At 40.0% G+C, this 19,939-nt stretch overlaps 1 protein-coding gene across 1 annotated transcript; it reads left to right on the top strand.

Annotated features, from left to right (window-relative positions):
* The first annotated feature begins 9,306 nt into the window (after positions 1–9,306).
* On the top strand, positions 9,307–10,664 carry LOC132101812 (uncharacterized). The gene is made up of 3 exons (XM_059507032.1): positions 9,307–9,681; positions 9,898–10,096; positions 10,528–10,664. Exons 1-3 carry the CDS (start codon positions 9,307–9,309, stop codon positions 10,587–10,589), a joined length of 636 nt encoding a protein of 211 aa, XP_059363015.1. The 3' UTR covers positions 10,590–10,664.
* The last annotated feature ends 9,275 nt before the right edge of the window (positions 10,665–19,939 follow it).

Genomic DNA, 19,939 nt, shown 5'->3' on the forward strand with positions numbered 1-19,939 from the left:
GATGCAGAGAACAAAATTGGGCTCCATTCTTGTTTCAGAATATGCAACTTATATACAGAAATAAAAATAAAAAAATATATATTATTTGATTTATTTATTTATTGATTAAATACAGTAAAACTGTAAAAATGTCTAATATCATTGCAATAAAAATGTAGTTGTAAATTTTAAAATGTAATTTATTACTGTGTTGGCAAACAGCATTCATTTAAAATTCTTTGTATCAATAATTTTTTTTATGTAAATATTGATTAATTTAATGCATCCTTTTATTAAATAAAAAAGTATTTTAAATGTTATTTAAAATACTTTTTTAGCATGCATTTACATTTCATGCATTTTTTTTTTTAGCTGCTTACATTTTCAAAATTTTTCCTCTTTAAAAAAAAAAAAAAAAAAAAAAAACTTAACACAAATCCAAGAATTGCACACACAAAATGCCTCACATCTCTTGCAAAATGAAGCACTGAATTCAAAATATCGCAAACACCTTTGCCTAATATTAATTCCTGTTAGATTTTTGTGTGTTACATAGAGAATTGTGTGTTGTGTTTTATGAAATTTAAAATTATTTAAAGGCTGAGAATTAGCGTATGGTTTTGCAGATTCGGTGTGTGGTTCTGGTGTTTGAATGTCAGGTTTCAGAAATTGGGTGACAAGTAGGGATTTTGTGTGTAAGCAAAAAAAACTGTAATATATAATATACAGTATGGAGTTTTTTCTTTAATTTGATGCAAAAATGCAAATGCAATTTATATATTATAATGTGACCATATAACAGTCAGTTGTTGAAATTCAGAAGTTCTTGGCATTTGATATGTCCCCATTTTGCTTTAATCCCAGCATGTACATATATTTGAAGTCATCCTGACATGTCTCCACTGAGTTCATGTAGCTGAGGTCCTGAATCAATCAGAGTCAGACGCTGAAGCGCTGGCCTGCAAGTTGTAATCGCGCCACCTCTGAACCAGCCCCCTTAGTGCGAGCACGATCTGGCCCTTAGCCTGCTCTTGGTTATAATTTTTTTCCCTTTCTCTTCTCTTGCCCCCTGGAGCCATTACTGTATTTAAATTTAGACTAAAGGGCACATGTGAACCAGCTGACTGGGGTGCTAATCTCTGGACCTTGAAGTGCTTCTTTTTACTTTATACTTTGTGTGAACATACAGTATATACGAGAGATCGATTACACATGGCTGAGTGGTTGTTTGACAAAAGCCCTGCAGTGAACTTCACCTATGGATCGACAGGGCAGCTGCAAAGTTATGGTGACTGAGCTGTATTGCGCTGCCTTATGGCTAAGATTTGAATCAATCTGGCCTCAAAGGGAGGGTCATCTTATCTGCAACGGGGTCCTGTGACATGGGCGACAGGTGGAGAATTGTGCTGGGGGGTGGAAAAGAGACAGGAGAAAGTCTTAATTTCCAAATCTAACAGGTGGTCTAAGTTTTATTTGAAGAAGGAGAGTGATGGAAATTCAGCGGCTATTATTTTTCAGTTTATTTTACTTTGACAACGTGATCTCTTCCTGATGACAGACTCTGGCCTTCGTTCTTGTCCGAACCTGTCCAAGTACTCCCTATCTCGACTTTGTCCAAAGGTTAGTGATGTGAATCAGCTGTTTCCCTCCTCTCAAAGGTTGGACTGCAGGGCTTTGCCGAATGTCATATTTGAGCCAATATCGCAAGAATGGAGAACAACACACGTAAATAATGTTGATTACATAAGTAAATAATTCAGACTTCTTCTCTCTCTGAAGAAAAATGTTATAGTGCAGTATTTAGAATGAGGCCTAATTTTGTGGGATTTAAAAATAGAAAAGTTAAAATTCTAACTTAAAGGGATCGTTTTTTTTTTTTTTTTTTTTTTTTTTAGAATGTTTGTAACTAGGCAGTTGACGATAGCCATTGACTTCCATTGTTCTTTTTTTTTTTCATGGCTATCAGAAACTATTTGGTTACCAACATTTGTCAACAGGGAAAAACAACAACAATGTGAGTAAATGAAGTGAACGATACCTTTAATAAAAGTGTCTAACGTTAATGTTTCTACAATATTTTACACCCTCTTTCCCAAAACCATATTAATGTGAGTATTTTCACATTTACAGTTTGGCCTCACTGTACCCAAATTTCCTTTTTTTTTAAAATCTTTTAATCATCATTATGCCACTGTTGATTGAAAGTTGTACTGAACCTGGGATATTTAATTTACATGTTAAATTTCATTATCTCTATTACTCCCATGAGAATGTAATGTCTAATTAGTCTAACTAGTCATCCCTTTCTGCTTAAAAGATAAATAGTTTAGCGGTGGACGGGACCCTTCCACTGACACAGAAATCCCAGAATAAACGTGTACAATATTACTCCATCCATCAGCAGTCCCTGTCTGTGAAGCGCTTTGGCACTCAGAGTTTAATCCATTAAAGTGCACCCTTTCTCTCACCGGCCTGACATTGAGAGGCTGAATCCAACTTTGTGCTGACATCTCACACAGAGATCACCCTTTTATTCAACCGGTGCTGCCATCTCTGCCTCTTTCAATAATATCCTGACTCTCGGGTCACAGAATCAGGGCTTCTAGCCCCATTGCAGAGATTTGCTTGGTGAAAAGAGACGATGAGGGCAGCTCTACCTGTTGACAGGAGAGCGGAGAGCTGTCTAAACAACCATTGCAGGTAATGACAGTTAATGAAGGACCTCCCGTGACTGCACAGGTTAAAGCAGGAGTGGTATTCATAACAAACATGTCGACAGGAGTTCAATGGGCAGGTGACGGTTTCTGAGCAGTTTGATTTGGATGCCAGCTTGCTTGAGGCTGTAATAGGAAATTGTTGGGTGTGCTGACATTAAGAATGTGCTGAAGAAGTATTAAGCGTTACGTATGCACATACGTACATTTGGTCACATTTCAGCAGTGTTGTCTCCAAATCTCTGTCCGTCTGTCTATCCATCCATTCATCCATCTATCTATACACTATTCTTGACATTGTCCCCCTTAAAGTTATTTGATTCTATCTCATGATGTTAAAATTACTTTGACATATGTTCTGTCTTCTATCAGAAAGATGGGAAAGTTAAGGGCGGGGGGTGCTGGAGAGGTGGAATGGGGAAGATTATGGAGATGGAAAATGGTCAGCGTAACTTGCGTCTCTAATGGACAAAGCCCTATGAGGAAATGTTATCTTAGGAATTGAGAAAAACAGAATCCAAGAGGGTATTCTTGTTGATATTATTTAACATATAACCCTTTGTCTTAATGTCCTCTAAGAAGAAAAAAGAAGAAGAAGAAAAACAACAACTACGACTTTGTGATTGGAGCAGCAGAAACACTGCACTGGAGAGAGAAAGGAAAGGGGCAGTAGCTGGTGCTTTAAAGTGTCAAAGCCTTTGTAGCTGTGACTAGTTTATGATGCTGATGTCAAGCATCCCACTCAATGAGGTCTTTGTCCCGGACTGAGACCAGGGCAGTGGGAAAACTGCCCACATTTAGTCGGCAGGCCCATCTATCTTTCTGCTAGGCCTTGCTGTCCCCTTTGTACCAAAACTCCTGTGTATTAAAGATCTCCCGGGTTAATGTGCTGGAAAATTGGCTTGCATTTTTATAGGAGGAGGCCAGCTAAATGAAAGAAAAACAACTTAGGGAGGGCAGAAAAGGACGAGAAAAAATATCTGAAGGAGTGATCTGAGAGGGCAGGCCCTCAAGACTTGTATCCTGTGACCTCGATAAAAGAGAAGCCTCTATGTCACACTGGAGACAGTCCCGTAGTCTGCCAGAGTGTGTTTCCATCCATTTATCATCAGAGTCATAAGCAGAGGTTGTTACTGTAGATGTGTTGACCCGGTCACAATGCACATAGAGATACATTGCACATAAATCTAAAGGGAACACCAACGAAGGTTGAAAAAAGCAGGAGGGGGAAAAAACTAGAAGTAGTATTATGTTATACAGTCAGCTAGAAAGGAGAAACAATCATCACCGCAGATACTTCATCCACCAGGTCACTTCATCTTTGTCCAACTCATTTTCGCAGAAGCTTCCCACAGACATCGGAGCCAGAGCCTGTCACCTGCCCGGCTGCTCGCAGTGAAGTTTCACATACACAATTGGACCCATCAGTTCAATCAATAAGCTCTGGGTGTCCAGCTCATTGGACACGTTTATGGGTGTGGGAGGCTAATTAGGAGAGTCTTCCCAGGCTTAGACAGAAGAGCTCACTCAACAGCTGGTCAATACTGGACTCCTGTCCTTAGGTCAATTTTTTAGTAACCCCAGAGAACCACCGGGACAGATACAGGTCCACAGAGGCCAATTGGGTTAATAGTTGGCCTGAAGGCCTGAGATTTCCAAGAATGTCTCGACTGAGGCTCTGAAATTTCCCATGATAGCAAGATACATACTTGTGAAAATAATAATGCTAAAATTAGTAATAATAATAATAAAAATAATAAAATTAAGACTTAAATGAATAATAACAGTAGTAAAATGAATATTAAAAAATAAATAATATTATTAATAACAATCATTTTATTTAATTATTTTTTATTTATAATGAGATTTTTTATTGTTTTTATTATATTAATTATATTCATACTACTACTTCTACTACTAATGCTGAAAAAATTATATGTACAACAATTATAATAATAGATGCATTATTCATGTTAATACTGTAAATAGTTTATAATAGTGTTGGATGATGATGATAATAATAATAATAATTATTATTATTATTATTATTATTATTTATATTTAAAACGTTTATTATTATTATTATTATTATCATCATCCAGAAGACATGTACATTGCACTGACATAATTTACTATATGTGGTGTTTGTTTCTTCGTTTAGCTTTTTTTTTTTACTGTGAGAGATTGCTGTCGTATTTTTCCCCTCCTCTGTTTTTGTTGTCAGTGGGTGCGCTTTAACATCAAGAGGGATCAGGATCGAAATATCTTTTTTTGTAAGTAAGGGGACAAGCTCAAAGTACACAGCCCTTGAGGACTACATGTCAAACATTGGCCATTGACATCCAACAATCTAACCACTTGCTTTTTCCCATTCTGTGACCCAGAGGGGTCAAAAAGTTTTGGTCCCAGAAGTCTCTTAACACGCAGATGTTACAGTAACATTGCCAGGAAATAAGGCCCAAACAGCACCTCTGACCCGTCTGTCAGCTGATCCAGCATGGCCTCTTTTGAAATGGACTCCCCACTTCTATAAATTACCACATTTTCCCACCGTCTTTCCTCCATTCAGCCTCCTCATCTGCAGTCATTCGTTTGCAAGAGCCATGCGGTCAACGAATAGCGATGGCCCAGTGGCTTGTGAATCTGACCTCTTGGCTCCAGAGAGGTCAAAGGGCTCACACCAGGGTCAGGGCCTTTCTTTATGTCTCCTCTCACCAAAGGCTCTGTAATGAATGGGAAGCCTGGGGGAAACAAAAGCTTTCAGGAGAGACAAGCGACAGTGATCAGCGCCTCTGCTCACTGTGACGTTCCCCTTACCAACTGAAGCGACAGAAACAAACAAACAAAACCCAAAAAAGGTAGGAAAACTAGGAACTGGAGGGAAAATTGGATCTGTAAAAAAAAAAAGTTCCAAAGAAATCAGTGGAAAATGGAAGACAGCATGTAGAAACTATCTAATGACGTAACAGTAGTGTTGCTTTTGGCAGCCTGTTTTAATTTTAGTTTTAGTCTAATCTTTGTATGAAGCTGTCATTTTAGTTTTTATTAGTTTTAGTCACGTTCATTCTCTTTTTAGTCTAGTCAAGTTTCAGTCAACTAAAATCTGAGCATTTTAGTCTTATTTCAGTCAGAATTATCCGTGACTATTTTCGTCTGGTTTAAGTCTGGTTTTAACTGATGACATTTAATCTAGTTTTAGTCAATGAAAATTGTATATTAGTCTCTTTTTAGTAATGTAATACTATTTAACCCAGTCAATATAGTATACTGTAAGTACCTAGTAGTAAAGACAAAACCAAAATATTCTTTTAGCCAATCCCATTTCAAGCAAGGTTATATTATTATTTTATTGTTACCTTATAGACTCAAGAATATACCCATTCCAGACACGGAAGACGCTCTGATTTGAATTTACAGCATTTATTTTGCCAACCAAAAATGTTAGAAGTACACACATCGGTCCCTTTCTCTTTGTCAGACTTAACTTTGTTTGTTGTCGTCTTCTAAATAATGCCGTGTGTGGGGCTTGAGGAAGTGACATCGTCTGCGTTTGCGCAGTGCGACCTGATGAAGTCCATGAAGTGAGTCACAGGAAACAGAAATACAGAAAAATAACAATAATAACGTGACTAAACGAGACAAAATAATGTTATAACATTTTGTTTCATCTAATTTTGGTCATCGAAAATGAAGAGACATTTTGACATAGTTTTTATTTTGTAAACCACATTTAGTCTCATTTTTATTCGTCAACAATACTGCATTATACATTTAATTATAGTCATCATCACATGACCAGCATTTACTTTGCATCTCGTCTCATTTTCGTCATGTGATAAAGGTTCATTTACGGCGATATTTAGTTTTTAGTTATTTAGTTATTTTATTTAGTTATAATTTTTGTTGACGAAACCAACACTACGTAACAGGCTGCCTGATCATACTCATCATTGGATACATCTTATAGGACACATAGTAAACATGGCAGGACATCCCTGCTCTTTAGTGTGACTGATCAGCCTGCATAGAGAAACCATACCATGGATTGGTGTATCTACAAAATGTGTCTTGTACCTGAAGGAAATTCAGTGGTGTTGAGGACTTCTCCAAATAAGGTCTATACACTATAAAAGAAAATAAATAAAGAAAGAAAAAAAGAAAGAAAGAAATTGCTTAAATTTCACCAATATTTACAAATAATCTGTAACGCACTGAATTAAACATGATGCAGTATATTGAAATTGAATTGAAATTTAAATAATTACTCACTGAAGGTCCTATCTGATGACAAAATGATTTGTTCTCGAGCACTGAATCACTGAATCTTAGCACACATTTCCATGGGCTATAACTGTTTATTTCAGTCACTATTGTCTAAATCTAAAACTATTACAACAAATTTACTTTGGCTTTATTTGCTATATAAAAAAAAATAATAAATAAATATAACTATTAGATTTAAAAAAACTAACATTTTAAAAATGTTATATTTAATATATATATATATATATATATATATATATATATATATATATATATACAGCATAATTTGTAAATATGTTAATAATTTTAAGAAAATAAGAGAGCTCATGCAAATTGAATGTTATTTATTTAGCATTGTCCTGAATAAGCTATTTCACATAGAAAAAAATGAATTTATCAAACTGACCCCGTTCAAAAGTTTACATACCCTTTACATACTCACTGATGCTCTGGAAGGAAAAACCATGCAGTAAGAGCGGGGGGTGAAAACATTTTGAATTTGAAGATCAGGGTAAATTTAACTAATTTTGTCTTCTGAGAAACATGTAACTATCTTCTGTAGCTTCTGAAGGGCAGTACTAAATGAAAAATTTAATATTTAGGCAAAATTGTACACATCTCCAATCTGTTCAAAAGTTTCGTTCCGACTCATTCATTTTTTTTTTTTTTTTGAAGCATCAGGGATCGTTTGAACATTCTGTAATAGATGCATATGAGTCCCTGAGGTGAAAGTGTGAAAAGATGGATCTTAAAATCATACTGTCACTTTTGGAAAAGGTTCAAATATGCTGAAGATGCTGGAAAACCAAAGAATTTGCAGGAGCGGTGGGATTTTATATATACATATACATTCAAAACAAATTAGTTAAAGCTATATACAAATATATATTTAAAAGAAAATGATAATACAATGTTACAAAAGCAAATTACTAATTAAAAAATAACCCTAAAAACAAAAAAGATAATTTAATTTATTATTAAATACTATAATATTATGTAAATAATACTGAAATAATACTGAAAATAAGACAAATGCTTAAATAACAACAATTTAATATAAACATTTAGTCATTTACCATTTTTCTAAAAAGTTATATTGTCACGTCCCCGGGCTGATCTGTCTGTTTTTCAATATTGTGTGTGGTTGTTTACACTTACCATGTGCTTCTGTGTCACCGTGGTGCCCGTCTCCGCCCTCTTGTTTCATTATTATCTTGTTATTGGTCACCATCACCTGCTCTGCATCATGATAATCACTCCTTCTCTATTTAGTCTCCTCATTGCGTGCTGTCTGTTGTCAGATCGTCGTGTTCTCGTCCATGTCTCAGTTTTGTCCACATCTCCTGTTTAGCCTGCACAGAGATCGTGCCCGTTTTGTTTTCATTCTCTAGTTTGTTGTTTTTTCCCTCTTCCCCCTGCTTTCAGGCAGCGCTACTCTCCAGCCTTCCGTGCTAGCGATCACCGATCGCCGTCACTCCTCCTCTTCGCCGCGCCGCAGCGCGCCACCAGTTCCCCGCCTCAACAGCGCCCCCGCCTCCCTGTCAGCTTATCTGGGCATTGCATCAGTGGATTTCCAAGTGGAATTCGTCCAGGAGGCTCATTGGATCTGCTCCAGACTGCCCTGTTCCTGGATAGTTTTTTGTTAACTTTTTTATTTTTAATTTTTTGTCCTTTGAAATTTAAAGCCAATCTAATAAACTGACCTTTTTGAGCACCTGCAACTGAGTCCCAGTCTCGCCTTGACAGAACGATCTGACCACCATGGACTCAGCAGGTGCAGATCCCCTCAGATCAGCTGTTACCCAGCAGGGCATTCTCTTGGGCCAGCATGCCTCCCGGTTAACATCCACGTCCCGGGAGGTTGAGTTCCTTAATGCCAAGTTGTCGGAGGTGACTGCCCAGCTCCAGGAACTTCGCAGACAGACATCTGCCAGATCGGAGGACCCCACTAGCCTTTCCTCTACCCGTCATGACCCTGAGCCTCATGCCAACAACCCACCTCCCTATGATGGGAACCCTAACTCTTGCAGAGCCTTCCTGTCTCAGTGATCCCTAGTCTTCGCCCTCCAGCCCCGCCGGTATGCCCAGGAAGAGACTAAGGTGGCTTATGTTTTGACCCTCCTCACAGGCAGGGCCCGTGACTGGGGAACTTCGGTATGGGAGGCCCGGGCTCCCTTTTGTGCAGTTTTGATGATCTGGTCGACTTGGCTCTCCGTGTTGAGAGCCGCCTTCGCCTTCGTCACCAACAATTGTCTGCTAGTACTTCTTGGAGGGTGGGAGAAATGACCAGCGAATCCACCCCGGTCCTGCCTCTGCCATCTCCTGCTGACCCTGAACCTATGCAGGTGGGATGTCTGCGTCTCACTCCCCAGCAGAAGCAAGAGAGACTCACCCGGGGCTTATGTCTCTACTGTGGGAGGGCTGGACACTTAGTCGGAAAATGCCCGCTAAAAGCCAGGGCCCATCAGTAACCAGGGGGATCCTGGTGGGCACATCTCCTCTTAATTTCCCCCACTCTTACCGCACACTACTTCCCGTGGGTGTCCAGTTCGGAGGTTCTACTCACTCCTGTTCGGCCCTGGTGGATTCTGGGGCTGGTGGTAGTTTCATGGACATGGCACTGGCCAAGCAGTGGGGAATTCCTGCCATTCCCCTCTCTACTCCTATCTCTGTTCGGTCTCTTGATGATTCCCCTATCACCACCATCACTCACCTCACCCCTCCTGTAAGTCTTATCGTTTCTGGCAATCACCATGAGATAACCGAGCTGTACCTTCTTGACTACCCGAGTGCTCCCATCGTTCTGGGACACCCGTGGTTGGTGCAGCACGGCCCTCATGTGGATTGGGCCAGAAACTCAGTTTTGTCTTGGAAGCAGTCTTGTCTTGAGTCTTGTTTGGGTTCTGCTTCTTTTCCTGGTGCTGTGTTTCCTGTTGTGCAGGTGGATGATGCTGATCTGTCCGGGGTGCCGGAGGAGTACTGCGATCTGCGGCAGGTCTTCAGCAAGTCCCGGGCTGTGTCCCTGCCTCCTCACCGGCCTTATGATTGTGCCATCAACCTCCTCCCAGGCACTTCTCCGCCCAGGGGTCGGTTATATTCCCTGTCTGGTCCAGAAAGAGAGGCTATGGACAAATATATTCGTGAGTCCCTTGATGCTGGTCTCATCCGTCCCTCCTCGTCTCCTGCTGGCGCATGATTTTTCTTTGTTAAAAAGAAGGATGGCTCCTTGCACCCTTGTATTGATTACAGAGGTTTGAATGACATTACCATTAAGAATAGGTACCCCCTGCCCTTAATGTCGTCTGCCTTTGAACTCTTGCAGGGAGCCAAGGTCTTCAGTAAGTTGGACCTCCGTAATGCTTATCACCTGGTTCGGATTCGAGAGGGGGATGAGTGGAAGACAGCATTCAACACTCCTTCGGGACATTATGAGTACCGGGTGCTACCCTTTGGCCTGACAAATGCCCCAGCTGTCTTCCAGGCCCTGGTTAATGACGTGTTGCGAAACATAGTTAACAAGTTTGTCTTTGTGTACCTTGATGACATTCTTATATTTTCTCCTTCACTTCAGGTACACACCCAACACGTGCGCCAGGTGCTACAACGGCTGCTGGAGAACCAGCTATATGTTAAAGCGGAGAAGTGCGTTTTCCACTCCAAGTCAGTTCCCTTCCTGGGCTATATCATTTCAGCGGAGGGAATCAAAGCAGATCCCGCTAAGGTAAGGGCCGTAGTCGAGTGGCCACCTCCAGACTCACGCAAGGCACTGCAGCGGTTTCTGGGATTTGCCAACTTCTACAGGCGCTTCATCAGAAACTTTAGTCAGGTTGCTGCACCCTTGACAGCTCTTACCTCCACTAAGGTACCGTTTAGGTGGAATTTGAAGGCTCAGGAGGCCTTTAATGACCTGAAGTCCCGATTCATTTCTGCTCCTGTTCTTTCGTTTCCAGACCCTGAATGTCAGTTTATTGTGGAGGTGGATGCTTCTGAGGTTGGAGTAGGTGCGGTCCTTTCTCAGAGATCCCCCCAGAGATGGGAAGGTACATCCCTGTGCCTACTACTCTCACCACCTGAGCCCAGCAGAACGGAATTATGACGTAGGGAACCGGGAGCTGTTGGCGGTCAGACTGGCCTTGGGTGAGTGGCGTCACTGGTTGGAGGGGTCAGCGCAGCCCTTCTTGGTTTGGACGGACCATAAGAATTTAGAATACGTCTGTTCGGCCAAGAGGGTGAGTTCACGCCAGGCTCGATGGGCACTCTTCTTTGGCCGGTTCAACTTCTCTCTCTCGTATCGCCCAGGCTCCAAGAATGTAAAACCTGATGCCCTCTCCCGTCTTTACAGTGATATTAGGAGAACCGGTTCATCAACTGAAACCATTGTCCCTAAAGAAATTGTGGTGGGGTCCCTCTCCTGGGACGTGGAGAGGAGAGTGCTGGAAGCCATACGAGAGAGAGAGGTACCGAGGGGGTGCCCGGAGGGTAGGCTCTTCGTGCCAGCTGTGTTACGCCCTGAAGTCCTCCGGTGGGGGCATTCCTCCAAGTTAGTCTGTCATCCTGGGGTTCGGAGATCTCTGGCTGCTATCCGCCAGCGATTTTGGTGGCCATCCATGGCCCAGGACGTCAGGCAGTTTGTGTTTGCCTGCCCAATTTGCGCCCAGAACAAGAGTTCGAATCAGCCTCCTGTTGGTCTGCTACACCCATTACCCATCCCCTCCCGCCCCTGGTCACACATAGCCCTTGACTTTGTCACTGGTCTTCCACCATCGAGGGGTAACACCGTAGTATTGACGGTGGTTGATCGCTTTTCTAAAGCAGCCCATTTCATCCCCCTTCCCAAACTGCCTTCAGCTAAGGAGACAGCTCAAGTGGTGGTTGACCACATCTTCCGGATTCATGGCCTTCCGGTGGACGTGGTTTCTGATACGGGGCCACAGTTTGTCTCCCGGTTCTGGAAGGAGTTCTGTCGACAGATCGGGGCCTCTACGAGTCTGTCGTCAGGTTTTCACCCTCAGACCAATGGGCAGTCCGAGCGGGCAAACCAGGTTCTGGAACAAGCTCTCCGCTGCCTGACGTCCCATAATCCAAGTTCCTGGAGCCAACAGTTATCCTGGATTGAATATGTCCATAACTCCTTGCCAGCGGCGGCCACAGGTATGTCTCCATTCCAGTGCTCCATTGGTTTTCAACCTCCTATGTTCCCCTCACAGGAGCCCGATGCTGCTGTTCCGTCTGCCTTAGCCTTCGTCCGCAGGTGTCGCCGCACCTGGAGGAGGGCTGAGGAAACCTTGGCTCGGGTTTCCAGACGAACCAAAGCAGCGGCTGACCGTCACCGTACTCCTGCTCCCCGTTACGTATGTGGTCAGAGAGTATGGCTGTCAACCAAGGACCTTCCTCTCCGGGTGGCTTCTCGCAAGTTAGCCCCCAGGTTCATGGGGCCATATCAGATCACCAAGGTATTGAGTCCGGTGGCGGTAAAGCTCAAGTTACCTCCCATACTTGGTCGGGTACACCCAGTTTTTCATGTTTCTCGGGTCAAGCCTGTGTTTCATTCTCGCCTTAACCCATCTGCTACTAACCCTCCCCCCCCCCTCCCCGTCTAGTGGATGGTTCCCCAGCCTTCACTGTCAGGAGGTTGCTGGATGTCAGACGTCGAGGTCGGGGATTTCAGTATCTGGTGGACTGGGAGGGATATGGTCCGGATGAGAGGAGTTGGGTCCCGGCTCGGGATATTCTGGATCGGTCGCTGGTCGAGGACTTCAACCGGCAGCGTGGTGGTTCCTTCCCTGGAAGGAACCACCTTCCTTCCAGGTGGACTGGGGAGGGGGGTAATGTCACGTCCCCGGGCTGATCTGTCTGTTTTTCAATAGTGTGTGTGGTTGTTTACACTTACCATGTGCTTCTGTGTCACCGTGGTGCCCGTCTCCGCCCTGTTGTTTCATTATTATCTTGTTATTGGTCACCATCACCTGCTCTGCATCATGATAATCACTCCTTCTCTATTTAGTCTCCTCATGTGTGCTGTCTGTTGTCAGATTGTCGTGTTCTCGTCCATGTCTCAGTTTTGTCCACATCTCCTGTTTAGCCTGCACAGAGATCGTGCCCGTTTTGTTTTCATTCTCTAGTTTGTTGTTTTTTCCCTCTTCCCCCTGCTTTCAGGCAGCGCTACTCTCCAGCCTTCCGTGCTAGCGATCACCGATCGCCGTCACTCCTCTTCTTCGCCGCGCCGCAGCGCGCCACCAGTTCCCCGCCTCAACAGCGCCCCCCGCCTCCCTGTCAGCTTATCTTGGCATTGCATCAGTGGATTTCCAAGTGGAATTCGTCCAGGAGGCTCCTTGGATCTGCTCCAGACTGCAACTGTTGAGCACCTGCAACTGAGTCCCAGTCTCGCCTTGACATATATATATATATATATATATATATATATATATATATATATATATTTATTTATTATTATTATTATTATTTTCAGCTAAAATCAAACCATGATATTGTATAAAGTCAGAAAAATAGACAATGCAAATGGATAATGGATAATGCAAATGGATAATGCAATAATAGCTTGGTTTTGTCCAGCATGTTCACATGTGAATAGGCTTCAGAATTTGCTCATTATTCTGTGGTCATATCCCTACAACAAAGACAATTTGGCAATTCTAAAATAAGAAAACATATTTATCACATAATCAAACATCCGGAAGAGTTTTTTAATGCAGTCCCCCCCCCCCCCTCCCCCCACCACTACCTGTTTTCTCAGCCATTGCATTTGACCCCAGTAAAACTATATCAGCAAACTAATAACTGGGCAAACCACCAATCCGCTGTGTCCTTATCCTTGGTCTTTTGCTGTAATATGTTGCAGATTCCAGAGGTCATTGGCGGCAGAGTATAGCAAATGGCATGTGGTGAGAGGTCAGAGTCAGGGGGCCCAGTGGGTGAAAGGTTGAATAACTCGAAGGAAAGTTGTAACTGTTTGAGAGGGGAGATGTTTAACAGGTTAAGACTTTTACAGCTATTATTGTTTTTTAAGCCAAAGGTGGAATAAAATGGGCCTCCCTCCCTTTCTGTTTTAAATCTAGTATTATTCAAGACTTTTAATTATATTAATGTTATTAAAAAAAATTATTATTATTATTATTATTATTTGCTTTCTTCTATAGTTGCCTTTTAAAGCAATAGTTTTTATATTATCAATTCACATGGCACATAGACAAATCCTATAATATATAATGTCTAATTAATATATATATATATATATATATATATATATATATATGTGTGTGTGTGTGTGTGTGTGTGTGTGTGCTTAACAGATTTTTGCATACACAACTAATGTCAATTTCTGCAGTCAAAACTTTTGTGGAAATACATGCATAATTGCGTATATAATTATCTAATAATTTAGATAATCTCAAAAGATTGCAGTGATCCTGCAGTCATTAGAAGACATTACTGCATGCATTATATAGTGGGTTTAAATCTTCTTTAAAAAAAGAAAAAAAAGAAAAGAAGTCTGATTGCAGACAATAACAGATCACAGTTTCTGTAGAGTTCAAAATGCAGGTGTTTAGAACAGAACGTATACTTTTCCTCTAAATTAAGCGTTGAGGGCTGAGAGAGGGGTTGGGAAAATTTGTGGAATTACTGCTTGATTTTAACCAGATGATCGCTGGAGTTGGACTCCAGAGAGTTTTGATTAGGGGCCCTAATTTACAGGCCAACCTCTGCATTCCAGTAGATGGTCAAACTCCCCCAGGTCTTAAAGTTCACCCCGAGCACACACGTCTGTGACCGAAGGACTGTAACTTTTGAGAGAAAGGAGACGGGGAGGGAAATCACAGACGCAGCAATAACACACAAGACACAAACAAATAAAAGATTTGTTTGTGCACCAGAAACCAGAAAGTGTTCTAAACTGTATTATTATGGCTCATTAAAAACTGGAACACTGGCCAATATGATTATATCTAAATAATGATAGCATAAATATAGAAATACCTGCTGTTTGTGCTTGAAGTTTGATACGTTTAATTTATCTAATTTCTAATGGTAATAAAATACTGTTATATATACTGTAACAAAGACATTTGTATTGTTTTCTTCTTCAGATTTAAGTGCTTTACACTGTAGTTCTTGACTTCACTTATTTATCAGAATGTAGAGAATACAAGCAAATAAATGAATCAAAAGGAAGATTAAATATGTATAAGCATAGCAAAAGACAGCAAAGCACAAGCATGTTCCTCACAGAAGGTGCACTTAAGTTAAAAGGCCAGAACTGATTTTGTGACAAGGTGTGCATAGCATATGGTGGATTGTTGCAAGATTATGAAAGGCATCTCATAACTGATCTGAAGAATTGCTGTGTGAAATATTTGATGCATTTATATAAAATATAAATGAAGGATTGGGAGGGGGGGGGGGGGGGGGGGTCCAGTCTAGTCCAGTCCATCAATTAATGTCTTGTAAATTGAAAAGCTATTTGAAAGAAACAAATATATTGTATTATTAATACATTTTAACTTCAAACTGTTGTTTCCGGTTATAATATAAGTCCATGATCCAAATACTGTTGTCCTCTCACATCAAAGTCCAGCAACATGTTTGTTTAGGACTGTTGTTTTGAAATGGTGCCTGGTTTCCCTGGTGGAAAAAAACCCTGTTTATATTAAAATGTATTTAAAATACATTTATTTTGTGCTAAGTATACTACAAATACATTTACATATTTATGTGCTTAATAAAAATACCCTGCATATGTGCTTTATACTTGAAGTCTGCTAAATTAATACAACTAATTTTATGCACTTACACTGTGTGGAAGTACAGTGAAGTGCAACTAAAGATATACGGAAGTATATTTGATTGTACTAAAGTATATCTCACATTTAAAAAAAGAAAAAAAAAAAAATATTATACAGAGATCATACAATCCTTATTAATAGTGATATTAAAACACATTTTAGGCATAATATTAAATTAAATGTGCATTATGCAATAAATTCTTAAGTGATGTTAATAAAAAATATGTATAATTTTCACTGGAGAAAGCAATATTAATTATATTACTCATATTTTAGCCGGATCACTGCAGAGGATCCATTGGTGAGCCAGTGATATAATGCTATATTTCTCAAAATCTGTGAAAAAACAACCTCACTTGGATGACCTGAGGGTTAGTAAATGTTTTGCAAATTTAATATTTTTGGGTGCACTATTCCTTTAAGTATGTCATATGAGTAATTCAGTAAATAAAGAAAGAAAGAAATGCATCCATACTACCCAAATTCAGTAGAACATGAACACTAGCAACTATTTGTGTCAACACAGGCTGTCATCCTGTCTTCACATGTGATATCTGATTGCCAGTGCACTGGATTCCCTATAATAATATCACATTATGTTCTGGCAGTAGAGTGTTGCCTTTACAGACCGCGTGTAACACGTATGCATAGCTCTGAAGGGTCAGACCTCTCCTTGGTGATGTTTTTGCAAACAATTCAAAACCCAGGTGCAGTCATTTTCATAATTATTTTCCTGTGCTGTCACTAAGGCCACAATATCTAATAAAATAATACCAGTGCTTAAGGTATATTGAGTGAAGCTGGGTTTAAAAGAGTCGTTTATACGCGTATGAGGACGGACTCGCAGTGCACGCAGATTTACTTCTGCACACACACACAAAACAGATCGCAGGTTCTGTGACATCCATTAGTCTTCCTCTTTAGCCTCTGTGTCAGATCAAGAGACTCATTGGTCAAAATTGCAACCAGCAGTCCAAACAAGAGTCTGCTTTAAGACAGTTCAGAGTCTGGTAAACTTTGAAATCCCCCCCATTACTTTTCCAGCACAATAAATCAAATCTCAGGCAGTGTTGTCTTGTCACTGACCTTTGATCTCGCACAAAAAGAGGTCAACACGGCCGACGTGAATTGTAAAAAAACGGGCTGCTATGTAAACACCATTAATTTCTCCACTGTAAGGGTTAGGGAGCTGTATGTTGAATAAAAGAATGCCTCAGATGTCTGGAAATCTGAAGTTCTAATGGTATTTCATTCATCAAATTGTCTAGCTCAGCTAATAGCTGCTGGCATTTAAGTTTTAACTCCAAACGACTAGTTGATGACATGCTTCCCCCACACATGTGTTCTGATAATGCCGGATGAAAAATGATGTGGTGTTCGATGTCTCAGCTTCCTACTCTCCTGTGTTTGCAGAGGGAAATGTTTTATTTATTTATTTTTTTTTCATTTAGAAATTTGAGCGTTACAATTTAATTAAAAGTCACAAATCTTTTAAGTCACACTTATCATGTTGTCCCCGACCACCCTAATAACTACACACACACACACACACACAAACAAGAAATGAGATTCCTCCTTCAGCTACAACTATACAAACCCAATTTAATGACACCAATAACTAGCAGGGGGGTATTACATCTAAATGAGCTTGTTATTGTTTCCAGCCCATTACTTGCTAATGCTAGGGTAAACAAATCTGCAGGTTGCAAATAAGTTCACCTATCAAGTACTTGTGAATGTGTGTGTAAACAGCAGAGAGGGAGTGGGCCGGACAGAGGGTAAGTATGGGGAGGAGCAGGCTGTGATACAGCCCTGTCTAAATATAGTCTCATGCTGCTAAACAGACGTCTTGCCACCTTCTCATGTGTAATTAAGAGCCACTCTCACCTGGAGATCTACTAGGCCACTTTTGCCCAGTGCAGGTTGTGCTCGTTCACATCCCATGTCGCTGCTTGGCGATTCATGGAGATGTATTATTTTTATTGTATTTTTTAGTTTATACCCCAGTGTGTCTAAATTTAAATGTGATGCAAATGTTTAATTTAATTTAATTTAATTTAATTTAATTTAATTTAATTTAATTTAATTTAATGCTTTGTAACTTATTCATAAAGTTTATATGCTACTCAGAATTTAGTGTCTTTAAAAATGATTTTATATATATATATATATATATATATATATATATATATATATATATATATATATATATATATATATATTATATATTATTATTATTATTTTTATATACCTTATATACCTTAAACTGATGAAACATTTCAGGCTGATATTATAGTTCTTACTGTATTTCTTATCAATTTAATGCAGCCTTATAGTGAGCATAAGAGACATTCAAAAACATTATGGTTGTGTACATTTGGTCATTTAGATTTTTGATTTCATCTCACTGTTGCATTGTCATTTTCAGTAATAAGTTGCTTTATCCTTGAGCGCTTTGGATAGTCCCGCTAAAGAATATTTGTTATCAATTTTTTTTTATCAACTGTTGTGGTTGCAATGAGTTGCAATGCCCATTTCCCAAAGGATGAAACTGTAAAGGTAACTGTAACACTCGCCTAATTGTCTGAAATACCATGTCAGCCCCAGCAATCTGTGCTACTAACCATTTATTCATATATATATATATATGTATATATATATACATAGTGCTATTTTTCTCCACTGAGAATACATAAAGTCCAAATATTTTTGTTTCTGCTTCAAAAGAAAATCCCTCCCCCTCCGACAAAACCAAAACAAACGAGAAACTAAGTAGTGAGTCTCTCGTTCTGTAAACCAATTGGGAAGCATTTAAAGCTCTATCCATTAGGTTTCAAATGAACATCCAGAGAGTCAGTCTATCCGTGCTCTTATTGACTGAAGATAATAAATAGTCTTTAAATTGTCCCTGAAATTGTGTCCAACGGTGATTACAACCGGAGCCATGCTGTGCCTGTGTACAATAAAGAGAGAGAGAGAAGGAGTAAGAGATGTGGAGTAAGGAGGGATAAAAGTGAAAGGATACAGAGAGAGGAAGAAGGAGGAGGTAGAGGGATGTGTGTGTGTGTGTGTGTGTGTGCACTTTCCTTTAATCATTGGGCTGCATGTTAAGAGCGGGCTGTGGGGGGGGTGACTGTGTATCTCAGTGTCTGTGGAAGCCCATGCGTATGGAGTGGTCTTTCACACATCTCAGTCAGGATTTCACGAGCTGTCACTCCTCTTTTGAAATCCAGTGGGGTCTCTCCCTTTGACTCCTCTCTGTCCAATAGAGCTGGAGACAAGCCTCCTTTCACAATGTCTCTATTTTGTTCTTGCGGGATTCTTCATAGAAATATTTTGCAAGGTACAAGGAAAGCGGTCTATAACTGATGATTTCGATGAGTGGCTATCACTCAATTAAAGTACATATTTTGGAGATTGTTTGAAGCTGAATTAAAATCCTATACTATAGTATAGTATAATGTATAAAATATATTATATATATATATATATATATATATATATAGTATATAATAATGAAGTATTTGCGTTTTCAATAGATTTTCAATAAATTTCACACGTTTGCTCTCTAGAGTACAAATATCCCACAAATAAAGGGATATCTATGAGAAAGTCCCAGCAAACTCGAGTGGGTAGGCAAGGCACATGCTGTTTTAGTAAGAGAAACTGCAAAGGGCCTCTATGGGGGTGAGACTTGGCTCCTCACTATAAGAGCTTTCTATGCATTGTTAATCTTTGTGTAATGAGGAATTTAAGAGCAGGAGTGCAAACACACGTAGCATCCAGGCAGTGGCGTGTTAGCTGGGGAATAAAGCCGAGGGTAAGCCAAGGTGAAACCAAAACTACATTGCAGTATTATTCTATGTGGCTTGGAGTGGTGACATCCAGACTAATTCAAGTAAAGATCCATCCATCAATGAATGGCAGTTTGCTTTGTTGCGAAAGAAACACTACTGAACCTAAATAATACCATAATTGTGGATCACTCTCTGAAGTTTTAACAATTCCTATATTAATGGATTTCTTACATGCATTCTTTTTTTTTCTGTGAAGCCTCTAGTTGCAGGCCTGACTTGCTTAGTGCCAAATGTGTTTTTGTTGTAAATAAAGCAAGTAGATTGTAACTGATTTTATTATATAAAAAAAAATGTTTAGATTTAGTCTTCAATTTAATATTTAATG

The sequence above is a fragment of the Carassius carassius genome, chromosome 23 (assembly GCF_963082965.1).
Source record: "Carassius carassius chromosome 23, fCarCar2.1, whole genome shotgun sequence".
Taxonomy (NCBI): domain Eukaryota; kingdom Metazoa; phylum Chordata; class Actinopteri; order Cypriniformes; family Cyprinidae; genus Carassius; species Carassius carassius.